Source organism: Aotus nancymaae, unplaced genomic scaffold (assembly GCF_030222135.1).
Source record: "Aotus nancymaae isolate 86718 unplaced genomic scaffold, 86718_ANA_hifiasm-v0.15.2.pri h1tg000011l, whole genome shotgun sequence".
Taxonomy (NCBI): domain Eukaryota; kingdom Metazoa; phylum Chordata; class Mammalia; order Primates; family Aotidae; genus Aotus; species Aotus nancymaae.
The window spans coordinates 22,534,814-22,552,669 of NW_026988422.1; the positions used below are offsets into that span (position 1 = coordinate 22,534,814).

The window sequence follows — 17,856 nt, forward strand, 5'->3', positions numbered from 1 at the left end:
CTGTTTGGGCAGACACTGAGTTAGCTGCAGGTGTTTTTTTTTTTTTTTGTACCCCCATGGCACCTGAAACCCCAGAGAGACAGACTGCTCACCCCTCTAAAAAGGGAGCCGAAGCCAAGAAGCCAAGTGGTTCGTTCAACAGGTCCCACTCCCATGGAGCCCAGCAAGCTAAGAACCACTGGCTTGAAATTCTTGCTGCCAGCACAGCAGTCTGAAGTCAACTGGACTGATTGATCGAGCTTGGTGGGGGAGGGGCATCAGCCATTACTGAGGCTTGTGTAGATAGTTTTCCCCTCACAGGGTTAAGGAAGCCACTGGGAAGTTCAGACTGGTGGAACTCACTGCAGCATAGCAAAGTGACTGTGGCCAGACTACCTCTCTAGATTCCTCCTCACTGAGCAGGGCATCTCTTAAATAAAGGTAAGCAGCCCCTGTCAGGGCCTTATACATAAAACTGCCATCTCCCTGGGACAGAGCACCTAGGGGGAGGGGTGGCTCTGGGGTCAGCTTCAGCAGACTGAAACATTCCTGCCTGCCGGCTCCGAAGAGAGCAGCAGATCTGTCAGCACAGTGCTCAAGTTCTGCTAAGGGACAGAATGCCTCCTCAAGTGGGTCCCTGACCCCATGCCTCCTGACTGGGAGACACCTCCATACAGGAGAGCTCCAGCTGGCATCAGGCAGGTGCCCCTCCGGGTCAAAGTTTCCAGAGGAAGGAGGAGGCAGCAATCTTTGCTGTTCTGCCGCCTCTGCTGGTGATATCCAGGAAAACGGCATCTGGAGTGGACCTCTAGCAAACTCCAGCAGACCTGCAGAAAAGGGGCCTGACTGTTAGAAGGAAAACTAACAAACAGAAAGTAATAACATCAACATCAACAAAAAGGACACCCCCACAAAATACCCATCCAAAAGTCATCAGCATCAAAGATCAAAGGTAGATAAATCCAAAGATAAGGAAAAACCAGTGCAAAAGTGCTGAAAATTCTAAAAACCAGAATGTCTCTTCTCCAAATGATTGCAACTCCTCTCTAGCAAGGGCACAAAACTGGATGGAGAATGAGTTTAATGAAATGACAGAAGTAGGCTTCAAAAGGTGGGTAATAACAAATTTCTCTGAGCTAAAGGATCATGTCCTAATCCAAAGCAAGGAAGCTAAGAAGCTTTATAAAAGGTTACAGGTGGGGGGGGGGAATATATCTGATAAAAATTATATATATTAAAAAAAAGTTACAGGAAATGCTAACTAGAATAACCAGTTTACATAGAAACATAAATTACCTGATGGAGCTGAAAAACACAGCATGAGAACTTCATAAAGCATACACAAGTATCAATAGCTGAATTGATCAAGTGGAAGAAAGAATATAAGAGATTGAAGATCAACTTAATGAAATAAAGCATGAAGATAAGATTAGAGAAAAAAGAATGGGTCCACTGGCAAGATGGCCAAATAGGAACAGCTCTAATCTGTAGGTCCCAGCAAGATTGACGCAGAAGGTGGGTGATTCCTGCATTTCCAACTGAGGTACCCAGTTCATCTCACTGGGACTGGTTGGACAATGGATGCCACCCATGGAGGGTGAGCTGAAGCAGCATGGGGCGTTGCCTCACCCAGGAGGCGCAAGGGGTCAGGGGATTTCTCTCTCCTAGCTAAGGGAAGCTGTGAGAGACTGTACCAGAAAGAACAATGCATTCCGGCCCAGATACTGTGCTTTTCCCATGGTCTTCACAACCAGCAGACCAGGAGATCCCCTCCAGTTCCTATGCCACCAGGGCCCTGGATTCCAAGCACAAAACTGGGTGGTCATTTGGGCAGGAGTTTTTTTTTTTTCATACCCCAGTGGCACCTGGAATGCCAGTGAGACAGAAACTTCACTCCCCTGGAAGGGTGGCTGAAGCCAGGGAGCTAAGTGGTCTGGCTTGGCAGATCCCACCCCCTTGGAGCCCAGTAAGCTAAGATCCACTGGTTTAAAATTCTTGCTGTCAGCACAGCAGTCTGAGGTTGACCTGGGATTATCAAGCTTGATATAGGGAGGGGCGTCTGCCGTTGTTGAGGCTTGAGTAGGTGGTTTTTCCCTCACAGTGTAAATAAGGCCTGGAATTTTGAACCGGGTGGAGCCCACCACAGCTCAGCAAGGCCTTTGCTGCCAGACTGCCTGTCTAGATTACCCCTCTCTGAACAAGGCATCTCTGAAAAAAAGGCAGCAGCCCTAGTCAGGGACTTATAGATAAAACCCTCATCTTTCTAGAACAGAGCACCTGGGGGAAAGGGTGGCTGTGGGTGCAGCTTCAGCAGACCTAAACATTCCTGCCTGACAGTGCTGAAGGAAGCAGGAGATCTCCCAGCATGGCATTTGAGCTCTGATAAGGGACAGACTGCCTCCTCAATTGGGACAGTGACCCCTGTGTATCCTGACTGGGAGACCCCTCCCAGTACAGGCCAAAAGACACCTCATACAGAAGAGCTCTGGCTGATACCTGGTGGGTACCCCTTTGGGATGAAACTTCCAGAGGAAGGAACAGGCAGCAATCTTTGCTGTTCTGCAGCCTCCACTGGTGATACCAGGCAAACAGGTCTGGAGTTGACCTCCAGCAAACTCCAGCAGACCTGCAGCAGAGGAAAACTGCAGTTAGAAGGAAAACTAACGAACAGAAAGGAATATCAACATCAACAAAAAGGACGTCCACTCAGAGACTCCATCCGAAGGTCACCAACATCAAAGACCAAAGGTAGATAAATCCATGAAGATAGGGAGAAATCAGTGCAAAAAGGCTGAAAATTCCAAAAACCAGAACACCTCTTCTCCTCCAAAGCATCGAAACTCTTTGCCAGCAAGGGAACAAAACTGAATGGACAATGAGTTTGAAGAACTGAAAGAAGCAGGCTTCAGAAGGTGGGTAATAACAAACTCCTCTGAGCTAAAAAAGCATTTTCTAACCCAATGAAAGGAAGCTAAGAACCTTGAAAAAAAGGTTAGATGAATTGCTAACTATAATAATCAGTTTAGAGAAGAACATAAATAACCTAATGGAGCTGAAAAATACAGCACAAGAACTTCATGAAGCATACACAAGTATCAATAGTTGAATTGATCAAGTGGAAGAAAGGATATCAGAGATTGAAGATCAACCCAATGAAATAAAGTGAAAAGACAAGATTAGAGACAAAAGAGTAAAAAGAAATGAACAAAGCCTCCAAGAAATATGGGACTATGTGAAAAAAACCAAATCTACTTTTGATTGGTATACCTGAAAGTGACCAGGAGAATGGAACCAAGTTGGAAAACACTCCTCAGGTTATTATCCAGGAGAATTTCCCCAACCTAGCAAGGGAGGCCAACACTCAAATTCAGGAAATACAGGGAACACCACAAAGATACTCCTCAAGAAGAGTAATCCCAAGACACATAATCGTCAGATTCACCAAGGCTGAAATGAATGAAAAAATGTTAAGGGCAGCCAGAGAGAAAGGTCGGGTTAACCACAAAGGGAAGCCCATCAGATTAACAGAGGATCTCTTTGCAGAAACCCTATGAGCTAGAAGATAGTGGGGGCCAATATTCAACATTGTTAAAGAATTTTCAACCCAGAATATCATATCTAGCCAAACTAAGCTTCATAAGCAAAGGAGAAACAAAATCCTTTACAGAGAAGCAAATGCTGAGAGACTTTGTCACCACCAGCCCTCCCTTACAAGAGCTCCTGAAGAAAGCTCTAAACATGGAAAGAACAACTGGTACCAGTCACTAAAAAAACAAACCAAATTGTAAAGACTGTTGACAGTATGAAGAAACTGCATCAACTAACAGGCAAAATAACCAGCTAGCATCATAATGACAGGACCAAATTCACACATAACAGTATTAACCTTAAATGGAAACATGCTAAATGGCCCATTTAAACGACACAGACTGTCAAATTTGATAGAGTCAAGACCCATTAGTGTGCTGTATTCAGGAGGCCAATCTCATGTGCAAAGACACACATAGGCTCAAAATAAAGGGATGGAGAAATATTTACTAAGCAAATGGAAAGCAAAAAAAAAGCAGGGGTTGCAATCCTAGTCTCTGATAAAACAGACTTTAAACCAACAAAGATCAAAATAGACAAAGGACATTATATAATGGGAAAGGGATCAATGTAACAAGAAGAGCTAACTATCCTAAATATATATGCACTCAATACAGGAGCACCCAGATTCATAAAGCAAGTTCTTGAAGACCTACAAAGAGACTTAGACTCCCACACAATAATAGTGGGAGACTTTAATACCCCACTGTCAACATTAGACAGATCAATGAGACAAAAAATTAGCAAGAACATCCAGGACTTGAACTCAGCTCTGGACCAAGTGGACCTAATATACATCTACAGAACTCTCCACCCCAAATCCACAGACTATACATTCTTCTCAGCACCACACTGCACTTATTCTAAAATTGACCACATAATTGGAAGTAAAATACTCCTCAGCGAATGCAAAAGAATGAAAATCATAACAGTTTCTCAGACCACAGCGCAACTGAATTAGAACTCAGGATTAAGGAACTCACTCAAAACCACACAACTATGTGGAAACTGAACAACCTGCTACTGAAAGACTACTGGGTAAATAACGAAATTAAGGTAGAAATAAAGATGTTCTTTGAAACCAATGAGAACAAAGACACATGTACCAGAATCTCTGGGACCCATTTAAAGCAGTGCATAGAGGGAAATTTATAGCACTAAATGCCCACAAGAGAAATGAGGAAAGATCTAAAATCAACACCTAACATCACAACTAAAAGAACTATAGAAGCAAGAGCAAATAAATTCAAAAGGTAGCACAAGACAAGAAATAACTAAGATCACAGCAGAACTGAAGGGGATAGAGACACACAAAAAAACCCTTCAAAAAAAAAATCAGTGAATGCAGGAGCTAGGTTTTTGAAGAGATCAACAAAATAGATAGACTACAAGCTAGACTAATAAAGAAGAAAAGAGAGAAGAATCAAATAGACACAATAAAAATGATGAAGGGGATATCACCACTGATCCCACAGAAATATAAACTACCATCACAGAATACTGTAAACACCCCTGTGCAAATAAACTAGAAAATCTAGAAGAAATGGATAAATTCCTGGACATATACCCTCCCAAGACTAAACCAGGAAGAAGGTGAATCCCTGAATAGACCAATAACAAGTTCTGAAACTGAGGCAGTTAAATAACAGCCTACCAACTAAAAAAAGCCCAGGACCAGATGGATTCATAGTCGAAAACTACCAGCAGTACAAAGAGGAGCTGGTACCATTCCTTCTGAAACGATTCCAAACAACAGAAAAAGAGGAACTCCTCCCTAACTCATTTTATGAGGCCATTTTCATCCTGATACCAAAGCCTGGCAGAGACACAACAAAAGAAGAGAATTTCAGGCCAACATCCCTGATGAACATCAATGTGAAAATCCTCAATAAGTAGCAAACCCAATCCAGCAGCACATCAAAAAGCTTGTCCACCATCAAGTTGGCTTCATCCCTGGGATACAAAGTTGGTTCAACATATGCAAATCAATAAATGTAAACCATCACACAAACAGAACTAATGACAAAAACCACATGATTATCTCAATAGATACAGAGAAGACCTTTGATAAAATTCAACACCCCTTCATACTAAAAACACTCAATAAAACTAGGTATTGATGAAACATATCTCAAAATAATAAGAGCTATTTATGACAAATCTATAGCCAATATCATACCAAACGGGCAAAAGCTGGAACCATTCCCTCTGAAAACTGACACAAGACAAAAATGCCCTCTCTCACCACTCCTATTCAACATAGTATTGGAAACTCTGGCCAGGGCAATCAATCAAGCAAGAGAATGAAATAAAGCGTATTCACAGAGGAAGACAGGAAGTCAAATTGTCTCTGTTTGCAGATGACATGATTGTATATTGAGAAAACCCCAACATCTCAGCCCCAAAACTCCTTAAACTGATAAGCAACTTCAATAAAGTCTTAGGACACAAAATCAATATGCAAAAATCACAAGCATTCCTATGCACCAATAATACACAAACAGAAAGCCAAATCATGAGTGAACTCCCATTCACAATTGCTATGAAGAGAATAAAATACCTAGGAATACAACTTACAAGGGACATGAAGGACCTCTTCAAGGAGAATTACAAACCACTGCTCAAGGAGAACTACAAACCACTGCTCAAGGAAATAAGAGAGGAAACAAACAGATGGAAAAACATTCCATGCTCATGGATAGATAGAATCTATATTATGAAGGCCGGGCGCGGTGGCTCACGCCTGTAATCCTAACACTTTGGGAGGCCAAGGTGGGTGGATCACCTGAGGTCAGGAGTTCAAGAATCTATATCATGAAAATGGCCATACTCCTCAAAGTAATTTATAGATTCAATGATATTTCCATGAAACTACCATTGAGTTTCTTCACATAATTAGGAAAACTACTTTAAATTCCATACGGAACCAAAAAAGAGCCCGTTTAGCCAAGGCAATCCTAAGGAAAAAGAACAAAGCTGGAGGCATCATGCTACCTGACTTCAAACTATACTAAAATGCTACAGTAACCAAAACAGCATGGTACTGGTACCAAAACAGATATATAGACCAATGGAACAGAACAGAGGCCTCAGAAACAATGCCACACATCTACAACCATCTGATCTTTTACAAACCTGACGAAACAAGCTATGGGGAAAGGATTCCCCATTTAATAAATGATTCTGGGAAAACTGGCTAGCCATATGCAGAAAACTGAAACTGGACCCCTTTCTTACACCTTATACAAAAATTAACTCAAGATGGATTAAAGACTTAAATGTAAGACCTAAAACCATAAAAACCCTAGAAGAAAACCTAGGCAATATCATTCAGGATATAGGCATGGGCAAAGACTTCACGACTAAAACGCCAAAAGCAATGGCAACAAAAGCCAAAATTGGTAAATGGGATCTAATTAAACCAAAGAGCTTCTGCACAGCAAAAGAAACTATCATCAGAGCGAACAGGCAACCTACAGAATGGGGGAAAATTTCTGCAACCTATCCATCTGACAAAGGGCTAATATCCAGAATCTACAAGGAACTTAAAACAAATTTAAAGAGAAAAACAATCCCATCAAAAAGTAGGCAAAGGATATGAATAGACACTTCTCAAAAGAAGACACTTATGAGGCCAACAAACATATGAAAAAATGCTCAATCTCACTGGTCATTAGAGAAATGCACATCAAAACCATAATGAGATAACATCCCATGCCAGTTGGAATGGTAATCACTAAAAAGTCAGGAAACAACAGATGCTGTAGAGGATGTGGAAAAATAGGAACACTTTTATACTGTTGGTGGGATTGTAAATTAGTTCAACCGTTGTGGAAGACAGTGTGGCAATTCCTCAAAGATCCAGAACCAAAAATACCATTTGATCCAGCAATCCCATTCCTGGGTATGTACCCAAAGGATTATATATCATTCTACTATAAAGACACATGCATATGTATGTTTACTGCAGCACTATTTACAATAGCAAAGTCTTGGAACCAACCCAAATACCAATCAATGATAGACTGGATAAAGAAACTGTGGCAAATATACACCATGGAATACTATGCAATCATAAAAAAGGATGAGTTCATGTCCTTTGCAGGGACATAGATCAATCTGGAAACCATCATTCTCAGCAAACTAACCCAGGAACGGAAAATCAAACACTGCATATTCTCACTCATAAGTGGGAACTGAACAATGAAAACGCATGGACACAGGAAGGGGAACATCACACACCAGTGTGTGTTGCAAGGTGAGGTTCAAGGGGAGGGACTGCATTAGGAGAAATACCTAATGCATAGAGGGCTTAAAACCCAGATGATAGGTTGACGGGTGCAGTAAACCACAATGGCACATGTATACTATGTAACAAACCTGCACATTCAGCTCATGTATCACAGAACTTAAAGTATAATAAAAAAGAAAAAAAATTCTCTGCCAACAATATTTCTTATATTCAAAACAGCATGTTGTCTGTACTATTACACCTCTCATTCAATTTCATTCTTCTAATTTAAAATTAAATTTTATTAAACTAAAAATACATCTATTTTAGGTTTTCTATTAGAAATAGCTAAGACCTTCTCTAGTTTATCAGCCTGGGAATTCCTTAAAAGTAAGACTGTGTCTATTCTTTATATATTCAAAGCGCCTTTAATAGAACTTAATATAACATGGTGATCACTATGGACTATTTGTGTCCCAGAAACTTTTGGTATTTCTTTGAAATCTGGTGAATATACTTGGAGCAGAGCTCTACTTGCAGGCTAAATTTTCATTAGAAATACTTGATGTGTATTTAGATTTTGTAAAACTTACAGTTGTAAAAGCAGATTCATATACTCAAGTTGTTCCAAACACACTTAAGTTTCCTAACAGAATTCATCATCAATTTTTAAATTTAAAATAATTAAAATTAAATAAAATTTTCAGTTCCTCAGTCACAAAGGCACATTTTAAGTGCTCAACTGATCCACAGGCTTACTGGCTACCGTATTATACTGTGCAGAACAGACCATGAGGCAATGTACCAGACATCACTACTTAAATTATTTAAATGGCAGTTAGAGCACCTAGCAAATTCATCTCTTTAAGATGACAAATATTTATAAAAAAATTAAAAATAACCTCAATGTCTTTTCCTGCAGTTTTTTTCATCCATCTAGCATGTTGAGCTATAATTCCTCAATTTGCCCAAATAAATTGCATCTGTGTCCGATATCTCTAAGGCTCTGAACACAGTCTTCAGATATTATCTCTACAGCACATCCTGAGGAAAGCTCATCCTCTAGCATGCTCCTCTTCAAAGTTTTAAGTAGCATTCCTAAGAGGACTTTCCAACCTATAGTCATACTCCTGAACTCTCAATCAAACTTCAATTCCATACTAGACATTTCCATTTGAAAATGCAACTAACTTCAAAAAAATTGTATCCTTTTTCCTATTCAGTTTCTACCTTTGGCTTATCACTTCTCTTAAACATCTATAGGGCCTTGAAACCTTAGACTCAACATTAAAATATTATATATTATCTATATGAAGCAGTGTCTGATATTATACCTCTTATATTCTTTCAATTTTTTTCTTAACATTCCATTTGATCCTCTTTTTTCCCAAAGTCATAGTGAGTCAAGCCTCTCATCATCTTAGTTCTAGCTTACTGCAATAATTTTTAATGGTCTCTTCTACTTTCTCCAGCATACTCTTATGTTTCCTCAAAATTTCTTCAAAATTCAATATTTTCAGAATCAAGTTCAAACTCTTTTTTTCTGTTTTTGTTTGTTTGTTTTTTGTTTTGTTGTTGTTGTTGGTTTTAGAGACAGGGACTTGCTCTGTTGCCAAAGCTGGGGTGCAGTGGCATGATCACAGCTCAGTGTATCCTTGAGCTCCTGGGCTCAAGCAATCCTCCTGCCCTAGCCTTCTGAGTAGCTAGGATAATAGGCATGTGCCGTCACACCTGGCTAGGTCTTGCTATGTGGCTCAGATTAGTGTTGAACTCCTAGGCTCAAGTGATCCTGCCATCTTGGCCTCCCAAAGTGTTGGGATTATACAGGCATGAGCCACTGCATCTGGCCTTCAATCCTTCTGAATGAGATTACTCTATCTAACTCTGGTAGGTATCTGCACTAGGACTCAAAGATACCATATTTATTCCTCTTTCCTGGTCTTGTCCATTTCCCCTGCCCATAATGCCCTCATATTTCCAAATCTCACCCATGCTTTAGAGATAGATAGACCAGGTACCATTGGCTCCACAAAGCTTTTTCAAATCACTCTTGTTCACATTGATTGCTCCCTTTTCTTCCTGTTTATAGAACTTACTTTCCTATTAGTTATGGGCCAGAAAATATTTTAGGCATTACAGTCTCTCACAACTACTGAACTCTATGGCTAAAGAGTGAAAGTAGTCATGGATAATATAAACAAATGGGTATAGCTGTGATCCAATACAACTTTATTTTTTTAAAAGCTGGATTTAGCCCAGAGGCCACAGTTTGTTGATCCATGCTTTTGCTGACCAAAATTATAAAGTCTTGAAAAAATATAAAAAGCAATTGTTTGAAGGCCCTAGATAGCAAGCGTGAGCCTGAAATAAAATGTACTGGCTGAAATCTAAATTTATCTTGTGTAATTGTCAAACATTATTCTGGGTGTTTCTGTCAGGGTATTTTTAGATGAATTTAACATTTAAATTTTTAGTCTGAGTACAGCAGATTGCTCTCCTTAATGTGGGTGGGCCTCATATAATCAGTTGAAGGCTTGAATAGAACAAAAGATTGACCCTCTCCCACATAAAAGGAAATTCCTCTTGCCTGACTGCCTTTGAGTTGGGACATCATTTTTTCCTAACTTTAGATTCAAACACTGCTTCTTCATGGATCTTGACCCTACTGGCCTTTGAACTGGCACTATGCTATCAACTCTCCTGGTTCTAAGGCCTTTAAACTCAGACTATACCATCAGCTCTCCTGGGTCTCCAGCTTACCAACTGCAAATCTCAGGACTTGTTAGCCTCCATAATTGCCAATTCCTTATAATCAATCACTTTCTCTTTCTTTTCCTCTCTCCATATATCTTCTATTGGTTCTGTTTTTCTGGAGAAAACTGACTAATACACCTGGTTTTTCCCAGTGTGTATTTATCAACATAGGGAAAGGAGTTCAAACAAGAAGTTGTAGTATAACTTGGCTGAGGAGTCAGAATTTGGAGCTTGGGGCTGCCAGACAGTTAATAAAAAAGTGATCCACATGAAAAAAATGAAAAAAGTGAAAAAAAAAAAAAGTGATCCACAAAGTAGAGAGCTCCAAAATCTATGCACAAACTTCCATTGAATTCTTGACTCTTAAACTGTGTATATGTGAGAAAAGGCTCCAAGGAGCCCAGAAGAATCTGCAGCTGAAAGGTTGAAAGAAATTATCAGCAATTTCATTATTTGCCTAATACTGAGTATACAGAGTTTGGAGTTCAGGTTCTTCCAAGTCAGAAGGTCTAGGTTAACATGGTGGGCTTTCCATTTAAATCACAGAAGAATCCCACCTTAGGTGTAAGAACTGTGAACAAGGACTAAGGGCAATATTCTAAGAGCTAAACTGAAGTAAACCTCTTCTAAGAAAGGCTAAAACTAATCCTCCACAGGATCAATTGATCTGCCAGAATTTAACTGCTCTCAAGTCTTCAGAGGAAGATACGAACTTCTATAATGTGTTATTCACAGTGTCCATTATTAAACAAAAAATTAATAGACATGTGAAGAAGCAGAAAAATGTGACCCAGTATTAAGAGAAAAAACAGTTATATGGTAAAGAATCTATAAGAAAAGCAAATGGAAATCATAGAACAATATATGAAATGAAAAATTCACTAGATAAGATTATTAGCACATTAGACACTGCAGAAGATAGGATCAGTGTAATTGAAGACAGATCACTAGAAATTATCAAAACTGAAGTAAACAACAACAACAACAAAAGGATGAAGAGCCTCAACAACCTGAAGTCCCAGAGGGAAGGTAGACTGAATAGGGCAAAAAAAGTATTTGAAAAAATATAAGCTGAAAATTTTCTTAATATGAATACATTAACTCAGATACATGGAGCTCAGCAACCTCCAAGCAAGACAGACAGCAGGAAATCAACACCAAGGCTCATCAAAGTAAAACTGCTGAAAACAAAACAAAATAAATCAAACAAAGAGAACATCTTAAAGAACCCAGAGATAAAACGGTGCAATATGTATAGGAGAATGATAACAAGAATGAAGGCTAAATTGACATCAGAAACAAAAGATGCCAGAAGACAATGGAAAGAAATCTTTAAAGTGCAAAAAGGGGAAAAAAATTGATGAAGTAGAATTATACACATGCAACAGAAATATTCCTCAAAAGTGAAGGCAACATTAAGACATTTTCAGATAACCAAAAAGCTGAGAGAATTCATTACCAGCAGAATTGCACTGTAAGATATGCTAAAGAAGGTTGTCAGGCTTAAAGGAAATGATACCAGATGAAAATTCAAATCTGTTTGAAGGAATAAAGACAACTAGACAAAGTAGATATTAAAAATCATTTTTCTTTCATTTCTTTATTGAAAAGTCAACACACTATTTAAAGTAAAAATAACACACGGTGGATTTTATAATATATGTAAAAGTAAAATATATGACAAAATAGCACAAAAGATAGAAAGTGGGAACAAATTTTTTAAAAATAGCAAAATTTTAGAATTTAACCTAACCATACCACAAATTAGATTAAATGCAAGTAAATGATACCCTTTAAAACAACAGCTTGTCAGACTAGACGAAAAAGCAAGACCTGACAATATGCTATTTATAAGAGACTCAATTTAAGTATAAGACAGAAGTTAAAAAGTAAAGGGCTGACAAAAGATGTACAACAGTCTCCCCCTTATCCATGTAAGACATGTTCCAAGACCCCCAGTGGATACCTAAAAGTGTGGATAGTACTGAACCCTATATATACTTTTTTTCTTTTAAATATGAGACCAGCTACTAACAGGCAGGTAGCTTATACAGTGCTGATATGCTGGTCAAGGGGTGCTTCACACCCAGGGAGGGGCACTATGAGATCTCATCATGCTATGCAGAGTAGCATGTCATTTAATTTTTAATTGTTTATTTCTGGAATTTTCCACTTAATATTTTTGAACTACTATTGGCCATGGGTAACTGAAACCATGAAAGCTGAAACTGCAGAAAGTGTATCATGTAAACGCTAATCATAAGAAAACTGGAGTGTCAATATTCATAATAGTAAACAAAGTCAACTTCAAGATAAGATACATTACCAGCAATAAAGAAGACCATTTAATGTTACCTGAGTCCATGAGTAAGGTTTAAAAACAAAAAAGACCATTTCATAATGATAATAGCTTTCATTCATCCAGAAGATATAATATTTCTAAATGGTATGTATCTAATCACAGAGCTTTGTAATACATGAAGCAAAATCATATAGAACTAAAGACAGAATTAGACAAACCCACAATCATAGTTGGAAATTTTAATACCCTTGCTCACTTAAAAGTAGAAATGTAAACCAGAAGAATGAGAATTTAGAAGACTTCAACAACACTACTAACCAAATTGACCTAATTAACATTTATAGAACGTTATACACAACTGCAGAGTTCACATTCAAGTATACAGTAGTCCTAGCTTTTGCAGGGCACCATATTAAATAAAACCTGTGCATATCAAAACCTTTGCATGGTTCTGACATGCAAGAGTTTCAGTTAGGATGTAACTATGTCAAGCAAAGGTTTCTTTAAACAGAACATTCACCAAGATAAAGCATATGGGGAGGGTCATAAAACAAGTCTGAAAAAATTCCAAAGGACTGAAATGATGCAGAGAATGTTATCTGATCACAATATAATTACATTAGAAATTGATAACGATAAAGTATCTAGGAAATCTTCAAATATTTGGAAATTAAGCAATAGACTTCTAAATCCATGGGTGAAAAAAGAGCATATGCATAGCATCTAGCATAATGCAACCAAAAAATACTTGAATTGAAAAGACCCCTGTGTTTGGTTGAATATATTTATTGGAGAAGATATGAGAGATCAAATAGGAAGTTCACCTTTATTCTTCTTCACTACTGGAACTACTTAGAAAAGCCCTAGCCCTAGAGAACATACTTTCCTCTATGTTAATTTAAGTAAAAAGTATGTTTAGAAAGATGTTATGGAAATAATTGTCTATGGGTGCTGCCCAACATTGAGTAGTAAGGCAGATCCTTCAAAAAAAAAAAAATCAAACAGTATGCTTCAGTCAGCATTAAAAAATTTTCAAACATAGAGATGATTTTTGGGGGTTGTAACTTTTAAAATGTTAACATCCACTACCCTAATTGTACTTTCAGCCAAATATTGCACATTTGAAAAATAACAGAACAGCTTCTCAAGAATTAAACTGATTTAGCTATAAAACACTAAACAAATACATACCTTAGCTGCATTAATAAAACATGTTTGTAATTGTCTCCCCAAAACTAGAAAATTTTCTGCAGCTGATGGAAGTAATTCATTGTAAAATTCTTCTGCATCTTCTCCTGGCTCCAATCCCACACAGCAATGGCTGAAATAAGAGCACAAGTTTGTGTTAATTAGAAGTTTACTCAATGCTCAAGCTTCTAGAGACACTGTGCCTTACTGAGAATTTTTAGTATGCTTTTTTTGTTGCCAAGCCAATAAAGAATTTTTGTTGGAAAATTAGTCTAACAACTTTCTAGAAAAGTAAACAGTGGTATAGACCATGCTTATACTTAGGTCCGGGATTTATATATCCTAAAAACCTACGTATCAGCTCATTCGGGAAATAAAAGACACTTGGCTCACAATAAGGAAAAGCTAAGTTTTCAGTGAATTGGCTATAATCATTCTGAAAGCCATAGGATACCTTGAGAGTTTAATTTATGAAAAGCATTTGGGTTCACTGATAGATTTTGGACATCCAATAGCTGAAAAATGTCCAGGTAGGATTTGTTTGCAAGGGATACATAAGGAAACCAAACACTAATTTTATACCAATTCTACCTTCCATTAGATCTACTTTTTGCAAAATATTCACTTACATATTCCTTGTATCAGAAGGACAAACAGTAAAACCTAAGTCTAGTCGGAACACTTTACAATATACATTAAAGGAGAGAAAGTCACTTAAAGAAAGAGGTCCTTCTAAAACTGTACATGAAAGTCATTTCCTAGATATAAGTCAGAAGTCTCAATAATAATAAGTTTTTCTGTAAACTAACATCCAAAACAGCCTCAAACCGAAGAATGGTCTCTATGTGTGTATGCTAATGAACAAAACCTGCTGTTTGAGTCTTTTCAACAAAATGTATGGACACTAATAAGCAATAACAACTATGTACTGAGCATATTTAAAACCTAAGTAATCAATGGCAGACTGGATAAAGAAAATGGTACATTTCTTTGGGGTGGTACATATATACCACGTTCTTTTTTATGCAGCCATAAAAAAGAACAAGATGTCCTTTGCAGCAACATAGAAGGAGGTGAAGGCCATTAACCTAAGTGAACTAACACAGGAACAGAAAGCTAAATACTGCATATTCTCACTTATAAGTGAGAACAAACACTGAATACATATGACACAAGGAAGGTAACAACAGACATAAGGTTTACTTGAGGGTGGAGGGTGAGGATCAAAAAACTTCCTATTGGGTACCATGACTACTACTTGTGTAATGAAATAATCTGTACACCAAATCCATGTGACACGCAATTTACCTATAAAAAAACCTGCACGATACCCCTGAACCTAAAATAAAAGTCAGGAATAAAACCCTAAGTGGCTAATGTTTACATGTATCAGTTTTTATTTATTTATTTTTGCTTATTTTCTAAAATTAATGGGCTAATAGTCACATGTATCAGCTTTTCTTTTCTCTTTGGTTCCTAAAGTTAATTCCTTAAGAGTATCTATTTTGAATGAGAGGATTAACAAATGAAATTATGTTTATTTGTGCACTCATAAACATGGGAATTTCTTAAGTCTTAAATTCTACTCCTGAGAGGCCTGGCTTAATCAATATCATCATAAACTAGCATATCTAATCAAAACAAAAACATAAGGCTTTATTTACTTAAGAAAATCAATCTTGAAAATTAAAGTATGAAAAAGAATATTACATATATTTTTTAACTGGTTCTTTACTATTTGGCCTTTACCAAGTAACACAGTAGGATTAAGCAGCTTAGAAATCTAGTATCCAAGACAAACCCTTTCAGTGGGAATAGTTTATTAAACTCAAATAGCTTATCTAGGAAATACAAAAAACAAAAAAAGAAGGCCAGGATCCAGTTAGTAAATGCATATGTTCAATTACTTAATCAGGAAGTAGCTAAGGCACTAAGAACATCTGGTTTATTTTACTACCCCCTTTAAAAGAATGATGTTTATTTCTTTTCTATTAATTTCTAGCATGGCAGTAGATCAGTAAATACAACATCTAAATTTTGTTGGTACTATTTGGGTTGCTTAAAGAAATATACAGTTGACAGCTAAATCGATATAGTGAAATGAATGTTTCTTTATCGGTTCTCCTATAGTACTTTGCTTGCATACTTTCATTTTAGCACCAATTTCATCCTGTTTTGTATCATATACTTACATGACTGTCACCCAATCTCTATTATAAGTTTCTCAAGTACAGAGCCAGTGCCTTAATTTCTTCACTTCTATAAATATTTATTAGTCAATAAAAAGTATATTAGGCACTTGGAATTCAGTGGTGAGAGAAAAAAAATGATCACTGTCTTCATTAAGCTTGTGGAGGAAAATTTTAGACAATCAAAGAATCTCAAATAAAGTTATGAACAATACCTATAGTATGAAGGAAAAGTATAACCAAAACCTACAACAAGAGGTTGCCAGTGCTTGTTAGGCAGATAAAAAAGCAAATGCTGAAAATCAGAATCAACTACTATATCCCTCAAGAACAAGCTGACTTACTGCTTCATTTTACCTTAATATCTGTGTAAGCTGGGAAATGGTAGTCCAACCACCCTGGATTCGAGAACAATCTTGACTGAGGACCAAGAGGCAATATTGAATGAGATCATAACAATATATATCTTGTTTGATTTTCTTCAACTCTGAGCTTCCTAAAGGTGTGTTGTTTATTATTTCTAAGGCAAAAGGAAATAAGATATACTTATTTTTGCTCAATACATCCAGGAGTTATTTGTATTTTCATATGTTGAATAATCACTAAAAATATATTAGAACAAAAAATCACTGCTCTATCACAGTGTTAAGATTTCTCTGGACAAATTTAAAAGAAATGTTAAAATTGTACCATTGATGGAACTGTTTTTCACTTAAAGTGCTATCTAATCACAAAAAGATTTTCTTACCTTTTAACTTCAACAGTATAACAGGGACATTCTGCTCAGGGCTTTTTGCAACTTCAGCAGCTATAGATAAGATCCTTGGGTCTGTACCTGTTGGCTTCATTTCTTATATTACCTATCTTTTAACAGAATCAGAGAATAAAGGTCAAAAAGCCATAAAATGTTCACTACCTAAATGTTTGAAATATAATTGCAATATAAATAAAAACAGCTTTTCTTGCCTTGTTTGAGAAACAGTATATAGATGTTCCTCTAATTTCTTCCTTATAGTAAACTGGTTTTTCACACCAGTGTAACTCTAAAAGAGCTCAAGATTCCAATACCTCACATGTAATAGCTATAGCAGATACCGTTTATTGTGCACTCACTAAGAGTCAGGAACCGTGATAGGAGCTTCACATTCTCTCGCTAATCTGCACAATAATTCTAGGATAGGAATTAACTTTCTTTAATTATACAAGAAAAACTGCAAAAAAGAGCTAACATGACAGGCCTAAGACTACTATCCTTTCAAAGGTGTGCTTATAAGGTTGGCCCTTGGCTGGTATCTAGAACTTGGATTTCAGGAGGGTTTCTACCATTCTCTGGTAACAGTGGCTCCCTGTGCCTACTGTTTATGAAAAATAATGTGGCTCATGCTGAATGCCTGCTTTCCTTCCAGTGAGTCTTAGAATTCTGATACACACCAGCCAAGAGTACCTATATAGAGGGTGCCTATGTGGCCATCCTCCAATAAAAATTCTGATCACCGAGTGTCTAGTTGAGCTTCCCTGGTAGACAACACTTCAAACATGTGGTCACAGCTGGGTGCTGGAGGAATTAAGCATGTCCTATGTAACTCCAGTGGGAGAGGACTCGGAAGTTTATACCTGATTTCCTC

The 17,856-nt window shown here is 37.5% G+C and overlaps 1 protein-coding gene across 1 annotated transcript in view; it reads right to left on the minus strand.

The window, feature by feature from the left end:
• The window catches only part of IQCB1 (IQ motif containing B1), an 80,776-nt gene that overhangs the window by 57,336 nt on the left and 5,584 nt on the right, over positions 1-17,856 (minus strand). The window contains exons 3-5 of the mRNA XM_064374689.1: positions 16,980-17,095; positions 16,589-16,751; positions 14,046-14,175 (exon numbers count right to left, since the gene is read on the minus strand). Coding sequence (XP_064230759.1) covers positions 14,046-14,175; positions 16,589-16,751; positions 16,980-17,079 — 393 coding nt within the window. The 5' untranslated portion in view covers positions 17,080-17,095. The remainder of the gene's footprint in view (positions 1-14,045; positions 14,176-16,588; positions 16,752-16,979; positions 17,096-17,856) is intronic.